Consider the following 15,022-nt stretch of genomic DNA (forward strand, 5'->3'; position numbering starts at 1 on the left):
ATTCTACATGTAAAGGACAGCAGTCTCTCAAGCCCTCTATGATTTTGAAGATTACCTACAAGGCGTCTGGTGATTTACTTTTAATCACAGCAAACACTATACCAGAAGAAGTTGGGCCATTTACCACCCCCCCCCCCCCGAAGATTACATTTAGATGCATTTTGTTGAGTCTCCAGATTAGACCAAGGAGGGTAGTGGATTTGACAAATCACCTCGAAAGGGTTCATGAGCTTACGATGTATGTCTGGGGTTGCTAGGCAGAGGTGGATGTGGAACACTTCTGATTATTCTAAAACAGCAAAACAGGGAAGAAAATCCAATATCCTGAGTGAAAGATAGGGGTGTAGAGGAAGTCAAGTTTATTTTTAGTCTATACCAAAACCAACGGATTTAGCTTGAAAACAGCTCATGTTAAACACTTGAATAATCCAATTTTAAAACTATTTAGCTTAACATTCACAAAATTTAATATTTATCAGCAGGGGCAACATGTCTTTGAAAAGTAGCATAAACCCAGCTTTACAAAGCATTTTAATTCTCACTGGCTTTCCGGAGGATATATCCTCTATCAATAATAAGTCTTTCACCTTTCCCTGAGTACATCTAGCACTTAGGGGCACTTCCAAGTCTGCCCAAGACATAGTTACATTCAGCTAATTTGTTTACTCTTTTTTTTCTACTCCCACAAAATAAAACCATGTTTTACCATCCACTGATAATTCCATTGTTAGGGTCTGGTCTGCCATTTATAATGCTCTAACAATTCATGACACACCTATACCACAGACTCTATAAGCTTATACTTTATTTAAAAACAAGAGTACATTTAAAGTCACCCAAAATGGATGTCTTAAATTAGCTTGCCCATACCCTGAATTTACAAAGGAAACCATTTTCAACCATGAAAATGAGTATTTGAATTAATTTACATTAATATATATCCTGACTAAATAAAAAATACCTGAAAATCAACCAATCTAGTTCAGGGCTAATTGATGGGGGAAGAGGGTGGAGGACACACAATTTTTGATGTGAGAATCTCGAAGAATTAAGGAACTTGAAAAATCTGAATGGTTTAGAAAATCTCCATGTATATCAAATGATATACACTGTGACATAGAAGTGATACAAAGAAGCAGCCTCTTCTAGTAACATGGCTCATATATTATTGACAAACTAAACAAAAAATTAATATTTTTAATTAGAGGAAAAACTAAAAAAAGAAACTTCCCCTCTAAACAGGCAATAAAGAAATAAAATAGAAGAATTATTTGTGGAATAAATTTGAGGAATATGTGGAGATCAAGGCATGAGGAGATGGTGGACTGCATAATACAAACATTCATGAATTTTCAATTACTAATAATTGGAGAAGCAGTGCTATCAGCTTAGCAGCTCCTTACATTTGACAAATCAAATAACTGTTCTATTTTTAGAGAGGAAAGAACAACCAAGAGACTCATTCCATTTATATCAACAAGGCACTAAGAGTAACTCACTGGTGGACAATAGACTGAATCCAAGTCGGCACAGGCTGTCATCAAATATGACACCCATGTGGTCCCAATAAAATTCACATCTAAAGCCTGACTACCGAAAATTCAGGAAATTCTTATTTTAAAAAACTATTTCAAGATGCTGCTAAAAATTTTCTATGGTATTTATAAGATTCATTTGGAGTCAAGTCAATAAGCATTTATTAAGAGCTTACTGTCTACTGTATGCAAATCACTGTAAAGACAAAAGCAAGATAGTACCCTGCCCACAATTACCAAATATAACATGTTCACAGATAGGTAAAGAAGCTCAGCAGGAACAGAGTACTAACAATTTGGGGTGGGGAAGGTGGAACCAAGAAAGTCTTTGGGAAAGAAGGAATGGAGGGAAGAAGGGAGAGGGAGGAAGGGATGAAAAGAGGGAGGGAGGCAGGAAGCAAGGAAGAAAGGAAAGGAGGGATATACATTCCAGGCACAAAAGCATGGCTATCAGAAAGAGCATGCTGAATTCAAGGAAGGGCTTGTGGGCTAGTTTGCTGGACACACAGTATGTGGAATAATATTAAATAAGTTCAGAAAAGTAGTTAGGAGCCAAACTGTGGAAGACTGGAGACTCTGGAAATAATAGACCAATTTGGGAGTTATTGCAACAATCCAGGTAGAGAGGAGATGAGGGACTGAATCAGAGGAGAGTGGAGTCAAATGCAAGATTTGTTAGTAGAATCATTAAAACTTAGCAACTAGATACAAGGGAGTAAAAGAGAAAGAAAATTCAAGACTGGCACCTAGGTTATAAATCTAGATGATCTCTAGTGAAGATTAAAGTTTGAAGGAGTGCATTTTTGGGGGAAAAAATAGTTCATTTCAGGTATGTTGAGCTTGAGATTCAAGTAGAGATTTCCTATTTATTGTGTCTATAGCTTGTTTGTACACATTTATTTGCTTGTCTCCTCCATTAGGTTTCAAGCTCAAGAGCAGGGACTTTTCCCCTTTTAGTATCTCCAGCACTTAACATAGTGCCTAGCACATAGCAGACACTTAAATATGAATTGATTGAAAATCAGCTAGCTAGTAATACAGGGCTAGAGTTCAGGAGTAAGATTAGGACTGCAAATACAGACCCAGGAATTACATCATAGAAATAAGTGAACTCATGGCAACTGAAATCACCAACTGGGCAGAGTTAGAAGGAAGAGGACCAGGTCAGTGCTTATGTTCAATAGGTAGGGGATAGATAACAATGCAGCAACATTCGGGAGCTGACAAAACCAAGCCAGGAGCAGTGCTGAAACCTAGTAGGAGATTATGTTGAAGGCTAGGTATGGATTATAGATCACTGCATTTAGCAGTAAAGAGAGCAATGATAACCTTGAAGGAAAAGTTTCAATGCAGTTTCAATGACCTTGAACTTAAGCTAAGTGGTGGAATTGGAAGCCAGAATGAAAGGGTTGAGATAATGAAAATAGAAGGTTGCAGGGGTGGGGCACCTGTGGCCTCAAGGCCACATGTGCCCTCTAGGTCCTCAAGACACAACTTGTTTTCTGAAGTTTGGATTCAGACAAAAGGTCAAGACCCAGAGGGCCACATGTGGTCTCAAGGCTGCAGATTCCCCACCCCTGGACAGTTCCTTCTGGGGAAAATGCCAGCAAAAAGACAAAGAGCTATAAATTTATAAAACTTATAAAGAATGGGGAGACCCAAGTGTGTGTGTGTGTGTGTGTGTGTGAAGCAGGAAGAATTTAATGGCTGTGGACAAACTGAAGATGAAAGAAAATGATAAATGAGATAACTTTCTTGAGGAGAATGTTAGAGATGAGATCAAATGCACAAATGAATTCTTACATCAAATGCAAGAAATGCACTTCACAAAAAGGGTCAATTTTTTAAAAAGGGGGTCATTTTTTCCTCAAAGATTGGTACAAAGGAGTAAAGAATGGAGTGTGATATGAAAGAATGATCTAATAGAAAAGAAATTATGATGGACAGCTTCTTTTCTCAGTAAAGGAGACAAGGTACTCCTCTAAAAGGAGGAGGGCTTGAGAAGAGGTTTGAAAGGCACTGTGGAGAATGATAGTCAATCAAGAATAAAAAGATGTTATTAGTAAAGGCCCAATTGTGTTAGATAACAAATTTGTGTTGGACCTAATTGGCACAGATGTGAGATCTCCAATGGCATTCAGCGGCATGTGAATAGGGAGTGAATGCACCAAATGGTGGTAGTAATGCAGGGCTGGGGTTTGGCTAGGCATGGGTAGTAACATAAGAAGACAAGGGATTCAAGGATAGAAAGAAAAGGAAAGAAAACTAGTTGCATTCATAGTCAAGACCATGAAGGGAACAAAATGAAGTTAGAGCAGAGATAAATAGGGAAAAAGAGGAGGCATGGAAAGACTGGAAATCACGTTTAGGACAATGAATGAAGTAGTCAGAAGATAGGTGGTTATGATCAGAAGGGAAGTTTGGGTTCTGGAACATGAAGGTAGGAGTTATGTGTAAATACTGTTACATCAAAGTTATGGCTATCCATACAATTGGTTTTGGTGAATGAAGATGAGGATCGTGGGAACTGAGGTTGATATTGGACAAGAAGCGTCATCAGTGCTGTAGGTATAAGCACAAAGGTTAAAGTAATGAGGAAGACTGAAACAGGTACTGAACTCCTTTAAAAAAAAAAAGAGGAATAAGTTCGCATAGTGCCTTGCACATGGTAGGCACTTAATAAATTTATCTGTTGATTGATTATGGATTGAATAGGATGCAGAGGCTGGCAGATAACCATGACAAGGATATGGACTGGGTGACAATAGATGAATGGAACAAACCTCAAAGGAAAAGTGGTTGCTGAGAAACACTGGCAAAGGAAGGGGTAAGATGTAGAAACAATGAGCAAAGTATATGTCAATTCCTGGTCTTAAGAAGAATGAAAGTAGGTGACCATGGAGGTAGCATCTTCTGGAAGTCAGGTCCAGCATAGCGCTTACTTACAAAGAAATCGTGCTGCTTAAAAGGTGTCACAGAAGAAAAATGCAATGATGTCAGAAAGATCAGTTAAATGCTTTAACCTTCTCATCTTTTTGTCAACATTGCACCTGTCATTGCAGGCAAGGATAAACACGTGGAAGACAAAGACTGCCAAAAGAGTAACTTTTAATGGTCAAGTCAAAGTTACCAAAATAGTATATAAAATATTTATGATTTTTGTCATGCAAATTTTCAGATCCTTTTTTTAAGGAACTTTAATAATCAAGAGCATTGGAGCAACAAATTTCTATGAGCTACAACTTATGGCGATCTCAACTCCCTAAATAAAAAGTTTAATAGATTATAAAAAATGCTAAGCAGGTGATAGTAGCAATAGCTGTATTTAAATTAGATAGTTGTAAATGATTAAAGCAAACTGATTACATTTATCTGGACAACTCTTTTCAATGATTCTTTTGATATAATATCTTAACTTCTACCTTTGGTAAATTTATAATAGTACTTCCCAAAGAGCAATGGAAATATATATGGTGAGTATGTAGGATATAACATATTACCAAGAACAATTTGCAGGGAAGTAGTAATATGAATGACATTGAAGCACATTTATGACCAGGAAAGGAGGTGGGTTGATCATATAACCCACAAAGACAGACAGCTCAAGTGGTAACACTGTTTCCTAGAAAATGTTACAAGAACTAAAGTAAGGCTTTAGCATATTGGGTAGACTGACTATAGAAGAGGCTATGATCTACATCAGAGGAGGGAGGAACAAAGGATGGTCATGGATCCATCAAAGTAATGACACTGGAACTAAGTCAGAAACTTGGTGACTAAGATCTAATACTCATACCAGATAGAGATAAATCAACTCTAGTCATTCACAAGCCACAGTAAACAAACAAAATCTATGGTTTAAAATCTTATTTGGGAAATCTAGGTTCCATGTAACTTAAATCACAAAATTTTTAGCACCAAAATGTTTGTAGATTGTATAAACCTTCATTTCAGACACAGTAAAAAGATTTGCATTTAAAGAAAAATATGGAGACAGTGATAAAGAGGTAGGTATGAAAGATGCTGTTTAAATGCTTTAAAACTCTCCTAGGGTGGGATTTTGAACTAGTCCAGTTGTCTGATTTAAAAATAATGTTTTGCAAATTGAAACATTCTCTTAAATCTCCAGTGAAAATTAAAAAAAGATGAAAATACACAAACCTTTCAAGAGGCACACTTACTTAGCCAAATTAAATGAGGTTCCATAATTTTGTGGACATGTACTTTCTACTATATAAATTCAAGTACAAATATACAAAATAAAAATTTCTATGAATTCACATATTCTAAAAAGTGTTATGTAGTGCTCAGAAGAGTGGAGATGGCCTCATACACAATACCCTGAAGACCTACAAGTTTAACAAATACGTACAGAGACATCAATGACCACATTTCAGATATATATGTATATATATATACATACACATACATATATACATGCATGTACATATAATACACATACATACATAATGCACATTCTCCCCCATCATCCTCATCATAAGGCTATATTTGTTTTGTGTTTTAAAAGGCACCTCTCCTTCCTTAGCTATCACTTTCTTTAAAAGATCTATTCATTAAAAAGCCTAAATGTTTAATATAATATTTTAGAACGGAATATTTTTCAATCCACATTTGAATAGCCAGTTTTTCTTCCATTCAAATTTTAATAAACTAGAACGATAATCTTTCCAACAAGCATGCTGGCCTATAGTGTATATAATATATACAGTAGTTAAAACATTTAAAATTATATTATTACATAAGCAAATAGTACAACACTCATGTCATACTCATGTTATCCTTTGCATATACTTTCCCAAAGAACTCCATACAAAAAACAGCAAAATGCGCCTATGGTTTAATAGTCTATATATATAAGTATATATACACATATATATCATATATGTGAGTGTATTCCTAGTAATATATATATAATATATATTTATAAAATATACATAACTTTTAGATATTTTCAAATAAATCTTTTTAATTCCTTCCAAAACAAATATAACAAGAATACTAAAGAATGAAAGTCAAATCCATGGGAAATTTCTCATATAAAGTTCATTACTCAGTGATGCAGCCCATTCTTATACCTTTTAACAATTACAATGTATTATAAAACCTAAATACTTTGTATAACTTATTACCTGTTCAATGGCAAAAAAAATCATAGGCTTGGTCACGAGAAAAATACTGAAGGTAATAATAACAGCGATGTTAAAATATGTTTATGGCTTGGTCTGAATATAGCAAATGGGTTTTTATGACTTTTCAGTACTAAAGAGTGCTGCAAACTCCAAGAGCACAAATGTGTCTACACATCTCATGTAAACAAAGCAGAAGACTGTCCTTCCTTACCACTTTCTATTTTAAGGATAAAGCTCATGAAAAAAAAACCTCACAAATCAAAAACTACAAAAGCGTTTTTTATCATTGGGCTCAAATCTTCAGTTCATGTCCGCTGAATTCAAGTTCAATTGGACTCATGGGAACTACACAGTATTGGTTGCTTTGGTAAATGTCCACAATGGGGCTTCACAATACTAGGAGAAGAGAATGTTACTTCTGTGTATTGTCTCTCATGGTATATATTGGTTCCCAAATGGACTTTCACTAGAGCCACTTTTCACACTAGTCTACACACCTCATGCTTATTTTCCATGTGCAAACACAAATATTTTAGGAGGCACACATAAGACTAGTGGCTTGTCCTTGAGAAGTTCAGTGAAATGGGAAAAGGGAACTCTAAAGACTTAGAAAGATGCTAAAAGCAGGAACTAAGAACAGAAACTAGGGCATCTTGTCTGGTACTTGCCAACTTCTCTGTAAATGTCAGGGTCAGAGACTCATCATTTTCACATCATGAAGAGTGTAAGAATATAATTTATAGAATACAATTCATGATTCTATTTCTTTTTTGCATCATAAGCATTCATTCATTGGTACCTTACCACTACAGGAAAGGGCTGAAGTCCAATTCATTTTTCAATACATAAGAGATTTGTTTACCTAAATGCTGATGATAGGGTATGGAAGTACAGATGAGTAAGGAGAGTAGTAAGATGCTAGAAACCATAGCATATAGCAAGAGTAGCACACATGCATGCGTACACACACACACATACACAGGAGAATCAGCATAGTCCATTAGTCTGTATCTAACATGAAATCAAGATACCATAGGAGATAGGATTGGAGGTTATTGCTGTCAGAACACTACACCACAGATGTGTGTGCCCCCATAGAGACAGTCACCACCTTCAAATTTCATCCCATTTTTTTTTTCTGTAGCCGACCATCCAGTGCAGTGTCAGGTCCACAGGAGAATTACTTTTCTCTTGCTGTCTAGACCCTAAGAAGAGACTTCGGTAAATTTGACCCTCTGATTCATCTAGCCACTTTAAGGTCAACAAAATCAGTGGGGAGGGGACTCTCTTGTCCTATGCCCACTGTTTGTGATCACCAGTAGCACCAGTGCAATTTTATTTGGCTGTGACTTGTGTGTGATCTATGTCTATGATTAGTTTTAGCAATGAAGCTGCAGCCTATAAGGAAACTGTAATCTTTTTTTTCCCAGAGGTGCAGTTCTCATCTAGGCCCGGGGGAGAAAGCCCACTTACCTTAAGAAGCCTTTTGGGGACATTAGCACAAGAATAAAAACCAGAGAATGGGACTTTCTGAAACAGTTCCTATCAGGAGATTCCTGGTCCTTTTGTGGACAAGAGGTGTATCCTTAAGAGCCCCTACTGCCCTTGAGGCAATTTTAGCTTACCTAGTTTGATGAATTCCAGAAGAGAATCCTAGGCATCTGCAATCCAGTTACCACAAATTCAACATTATTGGAAGGAATCCAGTGGGTCATTCTTTGGGGCTTAGATTTGAGAATAGAAAGAGCTCATAGAATGAACCATTGGATTCCTCATTACCAGAACAGTGACCCAGAAGCCAACATGATCAAACTTCCCCATCGTAAGACAATGCCCATCTCAACTATTAATGTATCAGAAAGGTACTAGCATTCTAGATCCCTAGACTAAGAAGGTCCAGGTAGCTAGTAACTCTAAGTTCTTATTCCCTAGCCTGAGAGCTAGATTCAGAGCCCGAGCAGACAGATGAACGGTAACCTGGGAAAGACAGGAAGCCACAATTATCTGCAGGTCAGTGATATTCCCAGTATCTCTTGGAGAAAGGGATGACATCAGAGTTCAGCTGAGGGTCATGCAGTATTCTCTATCATTAGGGAAATAGATGGTACCACCTGGGGTCAGGGATTGAGGACGCATCTGGCTCTTTGTTGTTCTAGCGTACAGAATAGTATACTCTTCCTCATCTCCTACTAACCAATGACTATAACCCATTCCGCCCCACAGTAGATTTAAATCAAAACATTAGAATGGAATTTTATTACATATTTGATATATTTAGTATTAATCATAAAATATAACCCATACCAACTATATACCTCTTCAGGTAACTGATGATCACCATGATCAGAAGCACCATTGCTTTGACACTGATAAGAATTGCAGAAAAAAATTTCAGGAGACCAAAAGGGTTTATTATGGCCTGTTATTTTTTTTATCTTGAGAGACTATTGAAAGTTGTTATGTTCAATGATTTATATATGTTTTCAACTAGTCCCTGGGTTTGAGTGTCCAAGAGAAGGGGTGGGATAGGAGGTAAAACAGATTTCACTTAGGCAGTAAGGTCAGCTACTAGAAATCTGAATATTATGAGGTTGAGTTGGGGGCAGCTAGAAGACTTGGTCAGAAAGAAATAATCAACTTTCAGTCATAGGTTTTCCAGAACCAACTAAACTCATAGCTCTTAAAAAAAAAATCAAACCAGAAACAGCCTAAGGTCTTTTTTTTAAAAGATATGCAACTGACCTTTCCATCCAGATGTCCTCCCTCCTAGCAGTGTTAAAATAGGGTCTTTGAAGGTAAACTGCTTGTGCTTTGTTTAAATCCTTTTTTTTTTTAATACAAAAAGCAACAGAATAGACCTAACCCAAACCTAGCAGATTGTATTTGGGTTATTTTTTTAAACCAACATTAAGTATGATAGTATTATTGAAGGCTATCAGATAGCCCAACCTGAGGTTTAGGGAAGAAAGAGAACACAGATAATCTGAAGCGTGGTTATGTGAACATAAATAAATGAGACTCTCTATAAACATTTTCTTTTTTTTTTTTTGCTTTGCATCTATCCAGCTGTGAGTTCATTGATAAGAATGGTTAACCATTTTGGTATTATAAACATCACATGAATAAAACTGAATTTTAACAGTAATATAGGTTATTTATGTCAGAGACCTGTGCTAGTGACTGTCCTTGAACAATAAAAAGACTCAAATTTGAATGTTTGGATAAGTTAGATCCCTTAGTAAGTGTAGACTGTATCAAACATTCTCTTTAAAGTTGAATATCTAACAACTAAACTCTCAGTCACTTGGTAACAACTCTATTTTCAAAAATGTAATACAATATATAATTTTGCCTGCAAACTAAGTATCTGATTGGCATACTGAATATATGTAACATATTATTGCATTCTTTTTTTAATAGGTAAAATGTTTTGCCAGTCACTTTATGTGTAAAGTTCAAAGACACACTAAACTAAACTCCTTTCAGAACTGCCTAGTCATCATTCACAAAAAGGTTAGTCCAGTGGACATGTTAAAAGCCACTGTTTTGACTACCTAACGTGCACATTTGACAAAATTTCTCAAATGAAAAACATGCTTAAGTTCCCCTGCTCCCTCCACCCCTCCCCAATAAATCATGTTATTGATGTATCCCTCCCTTAAAGAGTGCCCCAATTCCTCCACAGGGATTAAATGAACCTCGTTTCGCTCAGGCCTGCCCAGCGAAGAAGAACCCCCTCACAAATAAAAGCATATACTTTCAGAATAATTTGAAACAGTTTTCAGGCTCACAGAACCAGCTGAGCTTGCAGCAACCTGAACAAACCTTGGTTTTAGAAAACAGTACATTGACTGCAAAAACTATATTTTAACAAATGTTCTCTGTGCTCCATTGGCAGAATGAAAGGGCAAGAAAAGGTGACCTTCCCCCTTGTCTTCTGTTATCTCTTGTGTGCAGTTGATTATACAGAAAGAGTGAGAAGCTGAAAAGGAGGCATCATGTCATACGAAGACTTTGGCCAGGGCGTCTGCTCCAGCACTGGCAATGTAACATTTTGATGGGTGGAATGCTACATCGTGAATAGATTCCTCAAACTTTTTTCGGTGAGCTGTGAACTCCTGGATACAGGTCTTGCTTTCTAGGTTCCATAAACGTATTGAACAGTCATGACCTAAATACCAAAAAATGTGAAATTTTAAAAAATAAATTCAATTACACATAGAATTTAAAAATACACAGATTTGGGGCATCCAGGTAGCACAGTGAGTAAGAGCACCAGCCCCAGAGTTGGGATAACCTGGGATTGAATCCAGGCTCAGACACTTAGCACCCACCCAGAAACACCTGGCTGTGTAACCTTGAGCAAGTTACTTAACCCCAACTGCTTAAAAAAAAAAATACACAGTGTGATGTACTTACTGCCAGACATCAAGTATAGGCCATTGGGATCAACTGCTAAACTCGTAACAGCTTCTAAGTGGGCAACCATTGAATGGATCAGTTTTCCTTTGAAAGAAGAGATTGTTACTCGCTATTTTTCTAAGCCTGGACAAAGCAAATTCCTACTTATCTTTGGTTTGATTAATTGTATAGAAAATTATCTTTGTGGATGAGGGACCACTGATAGTCAAAAGTGATTTCCTGTGTCATTTTTTTCTTCCAACTACTTAAATATATTATAGTGGTTTTCTCAGACAAGCATGCATATGTGTCTCCTTTTCACAAAAAAAGCAAAAACAAAAACAAAACCTTAGTTTTAAAAAATGCAAACACAACAGCCTCTCTGTCAGGAACAAATATTTTGGAATTGTGTGTATCTGCGTAATTATGACTTCTTTACTTATGCGACCCATCTTTGGGTAAAACATGTTGTTTCAAAGGTGATCTTACTTTTTTATATAGCACTTTTCATAATAACACTGTTTTCTAAAACTGCATTAGTGAAGTAGAAAGAGACATGAATTTGAAGTAAGAGGACCTGGCTTTGCCCTAACTTGCTAGAGGATACCAGACAAGTCACAACCCCAGTTTCCACATCAGTAAAAGTAAGGGAGTTGGCCTGGATGACCTCTGAGGTCTCTTCCAACTCTAGATTCATGACACATAAAGTATTATGTAAAAAGAAATTATAATAACAAGGGTGAAGGCTACTGTGGGTTGTGGTTGTATGCAAGTCATGCTCAGATCATAGGTTCAGAACTCCCTATACAAGGTAAACCATCCTCTTCTAAAACCTAGGACCTCCCCTGTATGCAGTTGAACATTTTTGCTATGCCAAATGGAAGAGGAACTGTGGTGGATCATAGATTCTTTTTGTTTTTTTCTTACAGAAAGGGAGAATGGAGTCACAAAAATAAGAAAAAGTTACGTAATTATATTAGGGAAATCCTCAAGGCTAAGTTATTTATCTGCAGCAGACAGCATAACTGTTATCAATTTAAGTGAAAGTCAATTTAAGTGTCTTCCTCAAGTTCATAAAACAAAAGGTAGAAATTCTCAGTAAATAATAACAATCAATTTAGCAATCTAGATCTCTTTTCTAGCTTTTCAACTGTTTCACTAAAATTTATGGATGCCTTCAATGGTCAAGTCATTTAAAATTAGCATAAAATATTTAGTGACACACTAGAGAGAAGCATTAAACTGAAGCCTGCCAGGGTTTGGTGGTGCTTTTTTTTCCCCTCTTCTCCCCACCCTCAGGTCTAAAGATTATAAGATGATGAGGAACAGTTAAAAAAGTAAAAGATTTGGAGTCTAAGGACACAAGTTCAAATCCTATCACTGTCCCTCATTATCTGAATGACCTTGGCATATATATCTCTCTGGGCCTCAGTTTCCTAACAGGCAAAAGGATTGGGTTTGATTAGAGGTCCTCTAAGGGTCCTCAAAGCTTTGTATCTGGTGGTGCTACCAGAGTCTAACAAAAAATCACTTTAAATGATTTGCCAGAACAATATGAACATCTTCATTTATATTCATATGGCTATGGTATGACCCTACAGCCCATATTTCTATACAGAAAAATACATGCTACCGGAAACTATAAAACTAAGTTAATTCTTGACTGATCTTGATTAGTTACTAAAAAGTGAGGGGCAGGAGGGAGAGAAGACACTAGGTAGGTGACACAGTGGATAGAACTCTGGGCCTAGAGTCAGGAAGACCTGAGTTCAAATCCAGCCTCTGATACTTCCTAGCTGTGTGGCCCTGGGCAAGTCATTTAATGAAGCTTGCCTCAAGTTTCCTCTTCTGTAAAATGAATTAGAAAAAGGAAACAGTAAATCACCCCAGTATTTTTGCAAAGAAAATCTCAAATGGGGTCAGGAAGACTTGAACACAACTGAAACAAGGGACTGACAATGACAACAACAACAAGAACAAGAAGCCAAAATGGGAAAGTGTTCTATCTTCAACCTCTATTCTCTGTCCCCTTTTAATAAAACCACCAGGAACAAATTAGGTAACAAGTTCTTTTTTTATTTGTTTACTCTCGCAAAAATAACTAATGTAGAAGAATATCTTACCTGTGTTATTATCATAGAATTTAATGTGTCTATCTTCATGAGCAGTGATACTGATTGGAAGAGTTGGATGACTGATGACTCTATTTATTTGGCAGGACATGTTAGAGCCTAAGGGGGAAAAAAATCAAGAAATACAAATTAGTTATTAGCATTTTCACATACTGCATGCTTACTATGTAAATCAAAAAAAACCTTTAATTAAGTTTTTCCCCAATTTTTAAGGGAAAAAAATAAAAGACACTTAAAATATACTAAGAATTAGAATTATTTTCTTGCCATTGACTGTCTACAGATGTGCATTTAGATTTAACCTGGAACCTCTTGGCATTTCTCTTCTTAGAGCTGAGACCTCAGACATTTTTTCTACTTGAATAATTTTCACTCTCACCACTAACCAGACAACTTACAAACACACAACTCAATGATCTCTCTAGATCAACAGTCCCCTCTCCCAGGCAATAATACTTATTTGCATGGCCTTTCACAAACATCATCTTACTGAAACCTCAGGACAACACACCAAAAGGAGGCAGAAGTCCTATTACTATGAAAAGATAAATATGGCAAATGTTTATTTCTTACTCTATAGCTAAGGCTTTTGCTTTTTCCTAACCCTTCTCTTACTGGTAATAGAGCACCATTATCAGGCCACTGCTCCATGCTGGAACCTAGCACATGCATCATAATATGAGCATTTATTCATTCATTTGCTTTTTGGAGGGCAACTGGGGTTGTGACTTGCCCAAGGTCACATGACTAGTTTTTGTGTTAAATGTCTGAGGCCGGATTTGAACTCAGGGACTCCTGACTCCAGGGCCGGTGCTCTATTCACTGCGCCATCTAGCTGCCCCTGAGCATCCATTTATAATAGTATATGCTTCACAATTTTCAAGATGCCTTCAAATTTATTATCATTTGATACTGAAGTTTAGAGTCCTCAAGTAAGCCCCTTTGACTGAATCCAAACTTCACCAAATACCCTTAATAGATTTGTTCTGTGAAATTTGGATTCAGTCAAAGGGCCACACTTGAGAAACTAGAGAGCCACCCTAGCTAGTATAGGCATTATTAGCCCCATTTTTCAAATGAAGAAACAGACTTGAGGAATTGAAGAATTTTGCCTTACTGCAAGGTTAGTTGAGTAATAGAAAGAGAAGACTCCAGGGCTTGTGGCTCATGGGGCAGTACTTTTCTCACTATGTCATCCTGATAAAGTATAACTACTAAGTTATGAAATTCTGATGCCTTCACTGCCAGGAATACTCTAATCTCCTTGTCAGGGATGTCCCTAACACAATCAGTCAAAAGAGTTGGCATTTAAAAAAATTTTAAAGATGGACTTTAATTATTAAACCTTTTTCTTTATTTAAATATCAGCTATTTAATAAAAGAAAGCAGAGAGTTTACATTTGTCCTCTGATAATATGATCATAGTATAGCTAGTATAAGTATAAGCTTCTAACTATCTTCCTTTTAGAAAAATAGGTGACAAGTCATGGATTAACTGCATTACACATCTAACTGGAGAAGGGAAATTGAGAACCAAAAAAAGGAACAAGAAATTTTCCAACCATTATGGGAAAACAATTTGGAAGCAGATTCTCAAATCACTAAACTGTGTACACTTTTCAACCTCTGTAATACCACTAATAAGCCTAAACCCTAGGGAGAAAAAAGAAAGAAGAAAAGGCCCCATATGTACAAAAACATTTATAATAAATCTTTTTGTAGTGTCAAAGAATTGAAAACTAAGGAGGTAACCATTAATTGAGGAATGGTTGAACAAATTATGTTACATGAATGAGTGGAATAT

At 36.5% G+C, this 15,022-nt stretch overlaps 1 protein-coding gene across 2 annotated transcripts in view; it reads right to left on the reverse strand.

The window, feature by feature from the left end:
* Positions 1-342: 342 nt before the first annotated feature.
* Positions 343-15,022, reverse strand: part of STRN (striatin) — a 168,421-nt gene continuing 153,741 nt past the window's right edge. For both annotated transcript variants that reach the window (XM_069072197.1, XM_069072198.1), the window contains 3 exons: positions 13,210-13,317; positions 11,105-11,191; positions 343-10,856 (listed from right to left, as the gene is read on the reverse strand). In XM_069072197.1, the coding sequence (XP_068928298.1) occupies positions 10,687-10,856; positions 11,105-11,191; positions 13,210-13,317 (365 nt within the window). In that variant the 3' untranslated portion in view covers positions 343-10,686. The remainder of the gene's footprint in view (positions 10,857-11,104; positions 11,192-13,209; positions 13,318-15,022) is intronic.

The sequence above is a fragment of the Petaurus breviceps genome, unplaced genomic scaffold (assembly GCF_028583685.1).
Source record: "Petaurus breviceps papuanus isolate PSGF00001 unplaced genomic scaffold, PetGlider_PUasm1.0 90845, whole genome shotgun sequence".
Classification (NCBI taxonomy): domain Eukaryota; kingdom Metazoa; phylum Chordata; class Mammalia; order Diprotodontia; family Petauridae; genus Petaurus; species Petaurus breviceps.